The 16,235-nt window shown below is 39.0% G+C and overlaps 1 protein-coding gene across 15 annotated transcripts in view; it reads left to right on the top strand.

Moving 5' to 3' along the window:
- Positions 1-16,235, top strand: part of SLC9B2 (solute carrier family 9 member B2) — a 53,051-nt gene extending 36,816 nt beyond the window's left edge. For 10 of the 15 annotated variants that reach the window (XM_013989367.3, XM_084973300.1, XM_084973301.1 and 7 more), the window contains 4 exons: positions 603-752; positions 4,165-4,273; positions 7,404-7,540; positions 11,472-16,235. In XM_013989367.3, the coding sequence (XP_013844821.3) occupies positions 603-752; positions 4,165-4,273; positions 7,404-7,540; positions 11,472-11,693 (618 nt within the window). In that variant the 3' untranslated portion in view covers positions 11,694-16,235. The remainder of the gene's footprint in view (positions 1-602; positions 753-4,164; positions 4,274-7,403; positions 7,541-11,471) is intronic. The other 5 variants (XR_014813305.1, XR_014813308.1, XR_014813306.1 and 2 more) reach the window with 2 other exon arrangements.

The raw sequence follows: 16,235 nt of genomic DNA on the forward strand, positions 1-16,235 counted from the left end.
GGCTGAACAGGGAAAAGTAAAAATAAAAAAGTCCGCATTTCTTAGACTTCAAAAATCAACAATAACAAAACACTACTATCAGTCTAGAGGCTATTAAAGCTTCTTGGTACTCAAGGATTTAGAAAGAAAAACCAGGAGAGCACCACATTAAAGAGTGAACAGAAAGCGCCTCAAAATAGTAGAGATATATTTTTAGCCTTGACAGAATCCCTGTGATGTAACTGCTTTCAGGAAGAAGGAACGGAAGCTTGGAAGTAATGTGGCCAACTGCATACGCCCATGGTGTAAAAGAGAGAATTTTAACCCTGGTCTGTCTGACTCCAAAGCCCATATGCTTCTTCCTGCTCTTCCATTTAGCGCTGTAAAATTCTGCTTTGATAACTACAGAGAAAAATAACTGGCATCCCTGGAGAGGAACCTACATTTGTACGTGGGCTAATTCTATTTTTACTAAGGAAAAGAAAGTAAATGTTATATCATGCATTCATGTGCACAGACAAAGGACATTTTTATTTCCTACCAAGTCCTGAATATGGAGAAATCAATAAATAGAAATCAGTTGTCTGAAATAATTGCACTAACCAGCCCCTTTTCTCCTCAAGGACAAGCTCGTATGGAAGAGAGCGTACCTGGTCCTGGGGCTGGCAGTGCTGGCTGTGTTTAGCAGCACGTATTTTGGTTTTCCTGGGTCTGGAGGACTCTGCACGTTGGTCATGGCTTTCCTCGCGGGCAAGGGATGGGCCAGCACAAAGGTGAATTCGTTTTACGTTCCTCTGCTTGTGATTACTTTCTGAACAGATTCATGTTTTCTTTCCAGGAAATTTCCTAACATCAAATTAATGAAATTATTGAATCATTAAAAACGATTTTCTGGAGTTCCCATTGTGGTGCAGCAGAAACAAATCCGACTAGGAACCATAAACTTGCGGGTTTGATCCCTGGCCTTGCTCAGTGGGTTAAGCATCCAGCGTTGCCGTGAGATGTGGTGTAGGTCGAAGGTGTGGCTTGGATCTGGTGTTGCTGTGGCTATGGCACAGGCCGGCAGCTGTAGCTCCGATTGGACCCCTAGCCTGGGAACTTCCATATGGTGTGGCCCTAAAAAGACAAAAGACAAAAACAACAGCAACAACAAAAACAACCAAAAAACAACAAACGATTTTCTATGCATGTGTAGATGTATGCCCAAGTGCACACACCTACATCCTTTCCCCCCCACATTCCAATCTATAACTTAACATCTTAAAATATATCATGGTCCTATTTGCATGCTGCCTTCCTTATTCTTTGTAAGGGCTGTAGAGCATCCATGGTATAGCTGTTGCTCTACTCTGTTTAATCAGTCTCCTACTAACAGACATTGGATTGTTTCTAGTTTTCAGCTAAGACAGAAAATGCTTCAGTAAAATGCCCTTTCTTATACTATAATCCATAAACTCTAAGATACTACCCAGTCTAAGAAGCATCATTATTTTACATGCCACCAAAAAAGAAAAAGAATGCTGCCAATTAAACTGTGACATAATTTAATTTCTGAAACATTAAAATGTGAAAAAAGTTAACGAAGTAAAGCATATTATTGAGGTTATGTATAGGATATATTTCTAGAAATAGGATTGCTCTATGAAAGTGCACAATATTTTTGATAATGTCAATTTGCCCTTTTAAAAGGCTGTACCAATGAATATTCTCACCAACAGTGTGTGAGGATCTGCTTTTCTTTTTTTTGGATTTTTAGGGCCACACCCATGTCATATGGAAGTTCCCAGTCTAGAGGTCGAATCAGAACTGTAGCTGCTGGCCTACACCATAGCCACAGCAGCTCAGGATCCATCGGAGCCATGTCTGCAACCTACACCACAGCTCACGGCAATGCCGGATCCTTAACCTACTGAGCAAGGCCAGGGATCGAATCTGCATCCTCATGGATGCTGACCAGATTTGTTTTTGCTGAGCCATGACGGGAACTCCAGGATCTGCTTTTCCGGAGAAAATTAGCTAACACTTTCAGTCTTTAGCTATTTTGCTGACCTGATGGGTGAAAAATGTATCTCATTGATGATCTGATCTCATTTCTTTTTTAATAAAGCTAATCATCTTTTCATATGCTTACTGGCTAATTTGTTCAATGTGCCCATTTTTATAAGATTGTTTTGGCTTTTCTTAGCAATTTTCAGGATCATTAAGATTATTCATTTTCTTGGAGTTCTCTGTGGCACAGAGGTTAAGGATCTGGCATTGCACTGTAGTGGCTTGGGTCGCTGCTATGGTGCAGATTTGATTTCTGACCTAGGAACTTTCACATGCCATATGCACGACCAAAAAAGAAGATTACTCATTTTCTTAAAATGTATGATGGAAGCTAGCTGATTTTCCTTCATTAAATAATTTTATTATTTTTTTCTTTTTAGCGCTGCACCTGTGGCATATGGAAGCTCCCAGGCCAGGGGTCAAATTGGAGCCACAGCTGCTGGCCAACACCACAGGCATGGCAAAGCCAGATCCAAGCCTCGCCTACAACCTACACACGTGCAACCTACACCGCAGCTCATGGCAATACTGGATCCCTAACCCACTGAGCAAGGCCAGGGATCAAACCTGAATCCTCATGGATGTTAGTCGGATTCTTAATCCTCTGAGCCACAATGGGAACTCCCATTTAATTTTTTTAATTTCAAGGTACATTTTTGTGGATTTGAACTTGACAGAATCATATACTATTCTGTTTAATGAAGAAACTGAGTGCATGTGACCTAAACTAAATGCAGATATATCATTCTGGAAAACATTGAGACAACTGCTCAAAATAATTAAGCTTAATATAATGCCATATGGAAGCATGTGAAGATTATAAATCTTGAGATTAGGTGTATAATCGTAGTCAATTATGTGAATCCCTGTAGAGATAGACATTACATAGTAACATAGTAACTGTAGTAGGAAATTTATTATTAACCATCCTGGGGATCAGGCAACAAGGGACTGGCTTGTAAGATGTAAAGAGACCCCTAAATAACATACGAATAGCAGCTCTAAATCCCTAGGGCTGAGACAAAGCATATCCTTCCACCTCCCTTCCCCCTCACTAGTCCCGTCCCCCTGGACCGAGAATATTTAGACCTTGTTAGATCCTTGGTTCACTGGGTGACAGAGAAATCACTGTGGCACCCTATCTACAGAATTTGCTGGATATCTACTCTCCGAACTTGTAGGACATCCACCCCCTAGCATTCTAGGGTACATAGGGAGGTGTACTGCCCAAGGGAATTGGTTATGAAATCACCCCAGGAGAGGGCATGGGGGGAGCTGCTGGCCACCATGGGTACTGTAGGAGCCTGGTACTAGTGAAACCACCTGGACTGCAGGAGCCTAATGTTGAAGGACCCTGTTGGGAGAAGCCACAGAAACCAGGAAGAGTGACTTCTCTTGAAATATCTTTCAGCCTCTTCTGCTGACAAAATTTAATATAGTGCAAGCTGGCAATGGAGAAATATTTAAAGGGCCCAGCTCCATTTTCTGCAGGGCATCAAAGAAAGGAGGATTTTGAGCAAAGAGGCAATAAATGAACCACTGTCACAGTACTTTGTTATACCTGGATTTTATTTTTGTGCATGATTTGAGATAACCATAAACAGTATTTTTATAAAGATAAAATAAAATTGGAAACAAAAGCCTATCAATAAAGAAATTATTGCATAGTATGGTACTTCCATCTGGTATTATTCCACAGGTTACTGTGCAGCAATTATGAGGCGCATATCTAAATATATGCACTAACGTAAGTTCTTTAAATCATATTGTTGGATGAAAATTAACAAAAATTTAAACTATGAAATAATATACTATTTATAATATATATGCATAGATTGTGTATTCAGAAGCTGAAGTACGCCTGAGATTACTTGGTAAGATTCTTTATAATTAACATTTATTTTCAAACCAATACTAAAGCACCTCATACCTTAACTGTGTTAGAAATATCTTTGTGTAATTTTTTGCTCCATGCTAGCTAAATTCTTATTTATAGGTGCCACAGAGATGGAGTCTATCTCAGGTCAAATTCACTCAAATTTCAAATTAGTAGAACTCTTAGAACTTATAAATTCATATAGTAAAAATCTGTGTGTTTTGTGTGTGTGTGCGTGTGTGTGTGTGCACTTCTTTTAGGTAGATGTTGAAAAAATTATAGCAGTTGCCTGGAGCATTTTTCAGCCCCTTCTTTTTGGACTGATTGGAGCGGAGGTTTCCATTGCATCTCTCAGACCAGAAACTGTAGGTAAGAATTTCAAAGTTACACTTTTGCTAAAATCAACTCTTTAAATTCAGTTGAAATATATTTAGTAGTTCCCATTGTCAGAATTATATAATAACTATCAATCTAAGACAGTAAATTTTATACCTTTAATACGGTTCCTTATAAAGAAAAGTAATACTGCTGACTACCATCAAGAAAATGCAAGCCCACGGAGTCTCTCATGTTCCAGTAGGTTAAGGATCTGGTGTTTTCACTGCAGCAATGAAAGAAGAAAATGCAGGCCTTAAAACTTTTTTTCCCAAGGATGAGACTATTCATCTAGCCTTATCCTTTCTTGGCTGCACCTGCAGCATATGAAGTTCCAGATCCAGGGATCAAACCCCATACCACAGCATCAACCCAAGATACTGCAGTGACAATGCCAGATCCTTAACCCACTGAACCACAAGGGAACTCCATCTAGCCTTATCCTAATCAAAGGCCAGAATTTTCAATAGTGACTCTTGTAATATGGGCCTATGGAATAGAAATGTTTATGCATTCATTCTTTTATTTGTTCAAACATTTGAAAGCCATCATGTTAAAACTCTCTTTAAGCAATAAGGTCCTGCTGTATAGCACAGGGAACTACTTCTAATCACTTGTGATGGAATATGATGGGAGATAATATGAGGAAAAGAATGTGTGTGTGTGTGTGTGTGTGTGTGTGTGTGTGTGTGTGTATCACTGGGTCACATTGCTGTATAGCAGAAATTGAAAGAACATTATAAATCCACTATAATAAAAATTTTTTTAAAACTCTCTTAATTTATAGCATTTCACTTAAAAATTATTTTACACACATACACTCATTATTTCCTCCTTTCCTTGCATCACAGTAGTCTTCCATCCTTACTAGGGGCTCCATCCCCTGCTACCTCCTTCTGGATCACACACATAGATTCTTCCCTTTTTCTCATGCATCTTCAAACATCCTTGTCACAGTTTTCTCCTCCTTGGAAGTTAAACAGACTTTAATCTCACCTATCTTAAGATAATATCCTTCCATTCTGATATATGCTATTTCATGGATGAACCTAAGACATTACACTAAGAAAAAATAACAGTCACAAAAAGAAAAATACTGTATGATTGTACTTATAGGATGTAACCATAGTAGTCAAATTCATAGAAACAGAAAGTAGAATGGTGGTTGCCAGGGAATTGGGAAAAGGGCATGTGGGGATTTGTTGTCTAATGGGTACAGAGTGTCAGTTTTACAAGATGAAAATGTTCTGGATATTTGTTGCAGAAAATATCAGTGCTTAACTGTGTGTTTACTGCACTGCACATTTAAAAATGAATCAACTGGTAAAAATTTTATGTGTATTTTTCGTGATCAAAATTTACACACACACACACACACACACACACACACACATCCTTTTTCTATTTCATTTCCCCCTCGCCTACCACTCTGTCTCTCTATTCCTCTTTTCAGTCTTTTCTAAAACAGTACCTATATTCCCCTTTTTTGTTTCAATGCTCTCTCCCTTCCTCAGTATTTCAGTTCAGCTTCTGCCCCATCACACAAGCAACCCTGCTCTTACCAAGGTTGTATTACTGAATTCACTGAACACTTATCAGTCTTTCTTTTTTCCTTAATATCCCAGTGGCATTTGATGCTATTAGCCTCTTTAAAAACACTTTCAGGAGTTCCCACTGTGGTTCAGAGAGTTGAGAACCTGATATTGTCTCTATGAGGATGTGCATTGGATCCCTGGCCTTGCTCAGTGGGTTAAGGATCTGCTGTCACCTCAAGCTGAGGTATAGGTCACATTTGATCCACTGTTGCCATGGTTGTGGCGTAAGCCTGTGGCTGCACCTCTGATTTAACCTCTAGCTTGGGAACTTCCTTATGTCACAGGTGTGACCCGAAAAAGAAAAAAAAAATCACTTAAACATTGAGGTGTGAAACTTCCTATTTTCCAGTGTCTTTTGAGTTTTATGCTACATATGGCATAAATGCTTTTCCTCCTCCCAGTTCTTTCCAAAGCTTTCTATGCTTCTCGCTCTTCTTCACTTTCCTGAGCTCATCTACATTCAGGGACTTTGATTATAACCTATATAATTCCAAAATCTTTATCTATAAATCTGTGTATCCTGGAGTTCCTATTGTGGCTCAGTGGTAAGGAACCTGACTAGAATCCATGAGGATTCTATCCCTGGCCTTGCTCAGTGGGTTAAGGATCCAGCATTGCCATGAGCTGTGGTATAGGCTGCAGATTCGGTTCGGATCCCGAGTCACTTTAGCTATGCCTTTTTCAGGTCCAGTAGCCTGGAGAGGCCAAGCCACAATCCTTTATTTTGTACATCAAAATAAATTTACCTTTATCAGCAAAGGATTCTAAATGCTGACTGAATGAAGTTGATGTATATGACAACCAGGACTGAGGGGCTGTGAGTGTACACATCAGTATGATGAAACAGATGTGTAGTGCCAGTGTCTTATTTTGATTGGTCAGTGCGCAGCCAGCTCTGTTCTGATTGGCTCATAAATATTTTGGCTCTTACTTCTGATTCTGTACTCTGTAATGAATTCTCAACCATGTTGATGAAAATATTAATTTTTTTCCTCTTTTATGGTCTCTTACCAGTGTTTTATACTGCACTTACCTCATAGTATATTAACTAGTTGTTTATGTTGCTGTCTTCCTCTGTCTATGAAGAGGCAAATCTGCACACTATACATTCTTTATATTAGTGTCTAGTCCAAATCCTGCCATACATAACCTGTCATTAATAAATTCTTCTTAAATAAACACATGGAAGAAAGCATAAAAAGACATTCACATTTCCTTTGTAGAAATTCAAATTGTTTAATTAATTTCTGTTTTTAATTTAGAGTAGTAATCTGGTTTCTCTTCAGATCAAATAAATCTTTTGCCTTTTACTAAAAAATAAAACAAATCTAGGGGAAATATCTTCTTTTAAACAAATGGTCTTATTGATCCTTAATATTGATGTTTTGATAAATTATGCCTAGCCATTTTTGTCTTTTAAATTTTTTAATGTTTTTAATATCTGTTGAGAGAATTTTGAAGTAATAACCATGAGATTCAGTTTTTCCCTCAGTATTTCCTTATGTCTAAAAATCGAGTATGTCTTACAGGCCTTTGTGTTGCCACCCTGGGCATTGCAGTATTGATACGGATTTTGACCACATATTTGATGGTGTGCTTTGCTGGTTTTAACATTAAGGAAAAGATATTTATTTCTTTTGCATGGCTTCCAAAGGCCACAGTACAGGTAATGATGGATTCTTTAACTCCTATTTCTGTATGACACTTTGAAATTTTGAATAAGAGGCCTTGTTCAAATTTGGTGAAAATAAGTAATTAAAGTTTGATTTATGGAAAGAATTTATGCTCATCTCTTCTTTAACAGTTTTATTTTTGGTGTAGTGATTCCTTAAATATGACTGCCTGTTTAAATTTCTTTAGATTGCTACAGTACAACTGAATATCCAGTAAATACCCATGCTACTAGAAAGCAGTAGAAGCAGGAAGAAAGAGTTTGGAAAGAGTTTCACCAGTCAGAGCTCTCTAAATCACCCAGAGATAGTTATTAAACTCTTTTCATTTCAGTATCTTCTAAGAAGAGTGTGAAAAAGAAATAGCATAGCCCATCTTAGTATTTGGAAATACTTCAGTGTCAATGTAATTGATGATCAGTTATGCTCGACCACAGTCTTTCTGTATAATGGAGAAAGATTAATGAGAAACAACTCAGGAAATGCTTTATTTCCTAGATTATTAGTTGACATTAAATTTTTCAGTCCAATTGAACCACCTGCCAAAGGTCTCAATCCCATGACCCAAAATGTATGCACTCTACTGAACGAGGCACTAACAGGTAAATGCTTGAGTGGAGTGACCGGGTATTTGGTAGCTACCTATAGTTGTTAATTAAATTAGAACTGTATAGATTATCATTTGTTGCAAATGTTATATATCCCTGTTTGCATTGTATATTCTCTGACTAATTATAGCAAATGAGATATAACTGTTTCATCCTTGGTTATTTTGCAGTTATTAAATATCTGTTTCAGGAGTTCTCTTGTGGCTCGGTGGGTTAAGGATCTGGTGTTGTCACTTCAGCAGCCTGGATCGCTGCTGTGGCATGAGTTCCATTGCTGGCCTGCGAACTTCCACATGCTGCAGGAGTGGCCAAAAAAAAAAAAAAAAAAAAGAAAGAAAGAAAAAAATCTGTTTCATGAAGTGAAAATCAGATGTCTTAATTTAGGAAGCTTTGAAGGATGTGTATGCTCTGTAACCATATGCCAGGTTTGGTGTGGTTATGGAGTTGAGCATTATTCAGGAGAAGCTTTTCTTTCCATCAGACTTTCAAAAGCATCTGAACTGGCTAAGAATGCTGTGAGGTTAATATAGGACAGTAAGTGGAATAATTTCTCCCTCAGTGTCTCCACCTTCCACACTACTTCTGGTAACCTTAGTAGGTGAATATGAAAATAATCATTCTAGGACTTCCCGTTGTGGCTCAGTGGTTAATGAACCCGACTAGCATCCATGAGGACACGGGTTCAATCCCTGGCCTCTCTCAGTGGGTTAAGGATCTGGCGCTGCCATGAGCTGTAGGTCACAGAAAAGGCTCAGATCCCACATTACTGTGGCTGTGGCATAGACCGGCAGCTAAAGCTCTGATTTGACCCCTAGCCTGGGAACCTCCATATGCCACTGCTGCGGCCCTAAAAGATAGAATGACAAATAAATAAATAAATAAATAAAAGAATCACTCTAGTGGCTTTGGTATGAAGGATTTGTTTCCAAATGTTAGAATTTGAAAGATGGAACTTTCACACTATGAAAATAATTTTTCTTGGCCTTGCCCTCAGCATGTAGAAGTTTATGGGCCAGGGATCAAACCCCAGCCACAGAAGTGACAACACTGAATTCATAACCATTAGGCCACTAGGGAACTCCAAATTTTAAAGTAAGGAGAAATTATTTGTTGAATCATGCATATTCATGAAACAAGTATTGTATAAAATTTTATTTTTCTTCTTTTGCCACTGCACAAGAAATAAGACTTTTGTATATATTTTTCCATATTAGTGTTTTTCAAACTTTTTATCTATGATATATAAGAAATAAATATAGAGAGCTGGGTTTTTTTGGGTTTTTTTGTTTATTTGTTTGTTTGTTTTGCTCTTTAGGGCCTCACCCATGGCATAGAGGTTCCCAGGCTAGGAGCTGAATCGGAGCTACAGCTGAAGGCCTACACCACAGCCACAGAAACGCCAAATCTGAACCACCTCTGTGACCTACACCACACCTCACAGCAACGCTGGATCCTTAATCCACTGAGTGAGGCCAGGGATCGAACCCACAACCTCATAGTTATTAGTCAGATTCGTTTCCACTATGCCACAATGGGAACTTCAAGAAATATATTTTAAATGAAAACTCAGAAAGCATACAAACCCCAAAATATACAAATACATACACATTTATACACTCAAGAGAGAACTTAAAGAGAAAAATACATTGTAGCGAGTGCAGTTCTTGCTGAGAAATGTTGAATTAGCTATGGGAAAAGGTGATCTGCAGTCACAAAGAGCCCTCTAACACAGAAGCTAAATGAGATAGATTTTTATTTCTCTGTAACCAACAGTCCAGTGTGGACATTCCGGAGCTTGCAGGGTGATTGCTGTTCTCAGCATGCACCTTCTGTCCATGGGTCCACTTTTTCACCATTTCTCATCTAATAGGAAGGGGAGAAAGAATAAGCTACAATTGGTATATAGCTTCAACTAGTTGCGAAGAAGACTGGAAAAGAAATCTCTATTTGAACAGCAGTGTGATCAGCTAAAACTCAGAGATTCTGTTATAGAAGCAAAAGGGGGCATTCAGATATTTGTGGCCAATTAATAATCTTGCTCTTGTGTCTCATCCACACCAATCTTTTCTTTTCTGTTTCATTGTCCTAGAGATCAGCATTGCTATATTCTAGAATAAGGGGATAACTGGATTGACTAATATCTTTTTTCCCATCTGTGCTGATAATATTGCATTTTCCAGAGTTCCCTTCGTGTCGCAGTGGTTAACGAATCCAACTAGGAACCATGAGGTTGTGGGTTCGATCCCTGCCCTTGCTCAGTGGGTTAAGGATCTGGTGTTGCCGTGAGCTGTGGTGTAGGTTGCAGACTCAGCTCGGATCCCGCGTGGCTGTGGCTCTGGCATAGGCTGGCAGCTACAGCTCCGATTCAACCCCTAGCCTGGGAACCTCCATATGCCACGGAAGCGGCCCAAGAAATGGCAAAAAAAAAAAAAAAAAGACAAAAAAAATATATTGCATTTTCCCTCTAGAAGAAAATAAGTTTTCATAATACTTCCTAGTAGATAGATTCTGAATAAAACATTTCACCAACTCTTAAGGCAGAGAGTGAGCCACATACCTAACAAGATTAGCTTCACATTTCGAAGATGCCTGCCACTTTCAAGTTTCTTGATGTTTAATAATTAGGCTCTAAAGCAGTTTAGGCTCTAAAGCAGTAAATATTCTTAAGCTTTTCATTTAAAACTTCACCAAAAAAAAAAAAAAAAAAAAAAACCCAAAGAAAGAAAACCTTCACCATCTTACAGTAAGTATCACTGCATTTTTTCATCTTGGTCTTTCCTAATTCCAAATTCCTAACACTAAAAAATTGATATACCTAGTAACTTTCGTCTTTACTCAAAGGGAATTTAGTATATAAAATCATGTTATAGTTAATTAATATCCTAAGTTTGTGTTTGCCTTGTATTTTGAAATATATTTGCCGGATATTTTTGTAAGTTTACCTTGTGGAAATAGGGACATGTGAACCATCATTCTTTTCCTATGCAAGAGCAGGGAGAGCTTTCAGAGATCATCAAAACCAACTGCAAGAGTTCCCTGGTGGCTCAGTAGGTTAAGGATCAAGCATTGCCACTGCTATGGCTCAGGTTTGATCCCTGGTCTCCAAACTTCCGTGTGCTGGGGGTGTGGCCAAAAAAAAAAAAAAGAAAAGAAAAAGAAAGAAAGAAAGAAAAACCAACTGCAGTACATTTTAAAAGAGACTATCAAACTTTCTGTTGAAGATAAGAAAAATTTTGTTTTTGCAAATGATAAAATAATTCACCTTTTTTCTGTGTGCTTGTCTTCTCATGCTGCCAACTTTTCCTTTAAACTTTTATAGGCTGCCATAGGATCTGTGGCTTTGGACACAGCAAGGTCACATGGAGAGAAAGAGTTAGAAGGATATGGAATGGATGTGTTGACAGTGGCATTTTTGACCATCCTCATCACGGCCCCAATTGGAGGTCTACTTATTGGTTTGCTAGGCCCCAGGCTTCTCGAAAAAGCTGAACAGAAAAATAAAGATGAAGAAGATCAAGGAGAGACTTCTATACAAGCTTAAAGGTGAAAAGAGAGAATGCTGAATATAATTATTCGAAAGATGCCAGCAGCGGCTACTCTTATCCAGATGGATATTGACATATGTAGTGTTTAAGCTTAAAATGTAATAGAACCAAATGTGTGCCAGTTTCTTTAAGCAGCAGTTTTAGCCATTGCCCTTTCCCTATGGGGCTTTGAGGGTAATGTTCTACATCTCCAACCTCAACTCTACCTTCCTTTTTTTTTTTCAAACATCCATTCATCAATATATCTTAATTTGTATAGTGACATGTACACTTCATTGTACTGCCACAATTTCAGTATCCTGTTCTGCTAGCCCACGGCTTGCTCTGACTTGCTCTTACCATCACAGTTTCATGATTCATGGTCACCTAGCCTTTCATGCCTTGAATTGTTTGGGGCTCGTCTTCTTTTTGTTGTTTTGTTTTACTCATTGGTCAATTTTTGCTTCCCTGCTAATCTGCCTCTTTTCCATTTCTACCTCTCTGAACAACTTTCTGTGACTTAGTATAACTGATTGGTCCCCAAAATTTTGAAGTACATGTGGTGTTATCATTGGTTTTTCTTCTTAAGCCTGTCTAGATGTCAGAGACTTTGTCCTATTCCCTAGCCAGGTACACAGAGTCCCCTATTTCAGTGGCCCATCTGAGTTTGCTTCCACCTAAGGAGTGCCCCGATCCAGCCCTTTCTTATTTGTTTCTTGTGGCCAACATCTTGATGCTAATCTTTTTCTCCAGGTGAGAGATAGCTAGTTTTCAAATCTATGCCAGCCTCATGAATATCATCTTAATTAGGGTAAGGTAAGTTGCTGTAATGGAGAAACAAAAAGTACCGTATTTAATGTATTTCCCTCCTGTAAAACCAGCTGACAGGTTGATAATGACAAGGTTACTCTGAGGTCTACTCAGAGACCCATGTCCTTCTGTCCTGAGGCTCTGCCATGCCCACAAAGGTCAAAGATGGATTTCTCCCATGTCCCCCTTCTAGTCCTCAGGAGGAAGGAAGAAAGAAAGCCCAAGGCAAACGATTTATTTTCAAGGAAGTGGTTGGAAGTTGGACGCACCTCTCCTCTTAGAGTCTGTTGATGATGACCATGCCCAGGTGTGAAGAGGCTGAGCGGTGCTGTCCCTCACTAAGCATTCACATTCCTAGGAAAGGGAAAGATCAGATTTGAGAGCCAAGAGTACCATTGTGTTGGGTGTTACCATCACCTAGTAGCATATTCTTACAGGATTAACAGGGCTATTTAAAGACAGTACCTTTTAAGTGACCAGAGATCAAGAAGACATTGTCAGATACTCATGAAGAAGCTGAATTACAATCTTTTCCAAAAAGAAGTCCATGCAAATAAGCATTCCTCAAAGCTTTTGTTTTGGGGATAAATTTTCAGATGATTTTTACATTACACATAAAAAATTAAATCACCTTCTAAATACATAAAACTAGTCCTTGTATGAACCAAGGATTAAGAATCAAAGATTACGATTAAATAAACTTCAAAGAAAATTCTAATTGTTTTATATATGATTTCAAATACATGTATGTATATAAATGAATAAAGTAAAAGTTTATAAAATTTAAAAAAATTAAAATTAAAAAAATAAAGAAAGTACCTTTAACCAAAAGCGTGACTTCTGTAGCAGGAATTTCAGGCGTTGTGACCTGCTAGCAGAGAAGATGAGAAGAAAGGCTTACCTGCATAGGTCACATTTTATCCCCCTTAATCAGCAGCCCATCTCTGCTTTTACATATCACCCATAAGTTCCTCTACTTTAGGCCAATTCCTGCCTAGTTGTTAGAATAATCATGTTTAAGTAAGCAGGGCATTAGACTACCTAAGGGCCTGATTTAAAAGGAGACACACATGTAAACCAACTGAGAAAAGGGTTATAAGTGCTCTGACAGAAGTGAATATAGAGTATAAACACGCTTTTGGATATTGGACTAGCATGTCATGTTGGAATAAACATCTTGTCATTAGACTGCTTTTCCAGTCCCTTCCACCATGACTTTCACCTCTGTCCAAACCTAGCTTAATTTTCATGAAGGTATCATTATATGGAACCGTTAACAATCTTCATTTTTATGTCAGCCTGACTCTGGCTCACTGTATTCCCCTACTGTTTATATTCTGTTTGGACTGGATTAACTTCTACCAAAGTCAGATGGATGAACTTCCTTAGCTAGGTGTACCTTGCTGGTAGCACCATAAACAATGCTCCTCTGGTCTCTACTTTCCCAGGCTCTGAAACTAGATTCATTCAACAAACATCACCAAAAGCCTTCAGTGACCCAGGCACATCATGGAGACTAATATTATTACCATCTTTAAGGATCTGACAGTCTGATGGAGGAAAGAGACCATTAAACAAGAGATTGAAGAACAGTATGATAAGTGCTAGGATGCAGGAAGTGTGGGGTTGCCAGGGAGCTCATAGCAGGAGCACCCAGTCAATCCAGGGGAGGTGCGGTTTAGGCAGAGCCTCTAGAGAAAGTAAGATCTTGACCAGGACTTGGGGGATGATTAGCAAAAGGCACGTGAGGCTGAAGGGTGGTACAGTTAGTGCTGGTTCCCACGTTCGCCGGTAGATTTTCTCCATGTAATAGGCTTTGAATACTTATTAACTAATGCAAAACATAGTCAGTATTTGTAAGGAAATGAGAATGTTGTTATAAACATTCAAGGCCCCAAAGAAGAATTAGAAGTGGAAATTCCGTGGAAATCATCGAGGAGCCCCGTAAGCCACTGCCAAGAGCCTGTTCCATTTTTCAGAGCATGTGGTGACTTCCTTCCTACCTCTCCTCGGTGGGCAGCCACCGACCAAATCTCTATGGCTCTCTGTCCAGTTGTGGTCTCTGCAGGGCTCCCTGTGAAGTCTCACGTTTGTCACCACATTGTAAGTCACAGCTGTTGTCTTGGTTGGTAATCTCAGAGTTAACGATGCGGAGGGATGACAGGCCAACCAAACTTAGCCCACCCCAACCAGCGATAGAATCCACTACCCTAACCTCCAGGTGCCTGAAAGAAGGATGTAGTACCTTATACATACGTCTGTCAGATACTTACAGTGCCTTTTTCAGTTTGTTTGTATGTTTGTCTCCTATTAAATTAACCCCTGAGGAGTGGGAGCCATATCTTAGTTACCTTTGAATCCTTAGCACTATGCGCAGGGCATGGAGCACCGTGGACACTTAATAAATGTTTATCCACTGAAACAGTGAGGAGATTCTCTTCCAGTGTCAGAAAACTACCTGTCCCACAACAGTTTAGATCTTGGTCAGTTTAATCTATCTTGGTCTCCTCGGGCTCCTACCACAATGTACCATAGATTGAGTGGCTTAAACAACAGATATTCACCTTCTCATAGTTCTGGAGGCTGGAAGTCAGGCATGAGGGTTGCCAGCATGATTGGGCGCTGATGAGGGCTGTCTTTCTAGTGTGCTGGTAGCCTCCTTCGCACTCTGTCCTCACAAAGTGGGGGAGGAAATGGGGATGGAGGAACATATGCAAGCTCTCTGGTGTCTTTTCTTAAAACATTACCAATCCAGAGTTCCCGTTGTGGCCCAGCAGGTTAAGAAGCCAACACAGTGTCCGTGAGGATGCAGGTTCAATCCCTGGCCTCACTCAGTGGGTTAAAGATCCCACGTGGCCACAAGCTGGCTCGGATCTGGCATTGCTGTAGCTGTGGTGTAGGCTGGCAACAACTCCCGACTCAACCCCTAGCCTGGAAACTTCATATGCTTGTGTGGCCCTTAAAAAAAAAAAATTACCAGTCCACCGTGAGGGTAGCTTCATGACCTCATCTAATCTAATTACCTCTCAAAGGTAAATTTCCAAATATCATCACGTTGGGAGTTTTGGCTTCAACCTATGAAATTGGCGGTGAGCGCAGGTAGGACACAATTTAGTTCACAGCAAGCGTGTCATACTTCCAAGGACAGGGCTAAACAGTGTCAATTCATGTTCTTCAATACCCTTTTTTTCCTAGAGTCAGTGCCATCCATCTCCCCACTGAGGAGTTTGTTTTTAGGCAGACTGATTAGGTTTCAACTCTTTCGTTTCACATTCCAGTGTTTTTCTCTCGGGTATTAACTCCATATAACTTGATTGGATTTGAGTATCGCTAAAATGTCCTCAGTTATGTTTGCAAATGATCTCATAGTTTCTTTAAAGATAGTATTGATTATTTTTGTCTGATTACAAAAAAATACATTTTCATTGCAGAAAATTTAGAACACAAAAGTACAAGAAAGAAAACAAATTGCTTTTAATGTAAACATCCATTTTATTTGATTCTTTTAAATTTTACTCTTGCAGTTCTGGGAGACAGCTTATTTTCAGAAAGATATATCATCCACTGAATTAGTTGGGTGAAAGGCAACATAAATACTTTATATTTGACTTCTGTGAAGATAAATAGATTGAATAATTTTTATTGTATATAATGAATGCTTAGTCTTCCAAAATATGATTTATTCTTCTGTAAACACTCAAATATTCATTTTGCAATGAATAAAACAGACAAATATCTGCCTTTATGGA

The sequence above is a fragment of the Sus scrofa genome, chromosome 8 (genome assembly GCF_054392235.1).
Source record: "Sus scrofa isolate SSC_HxYL_T2T_F1_AM1 chromosome 8, Sscrofa_HxYL_maternal_Yorkshire_Landrace_v2.0, whole genome shotgun sequence".
NCBI classification, from domain to species: domain Eukaryota; kingdom Metazoa; phylum Chordata; class Mammalia; order Artiodactyla; family Suidae; genus Sus; species Sus scrofa.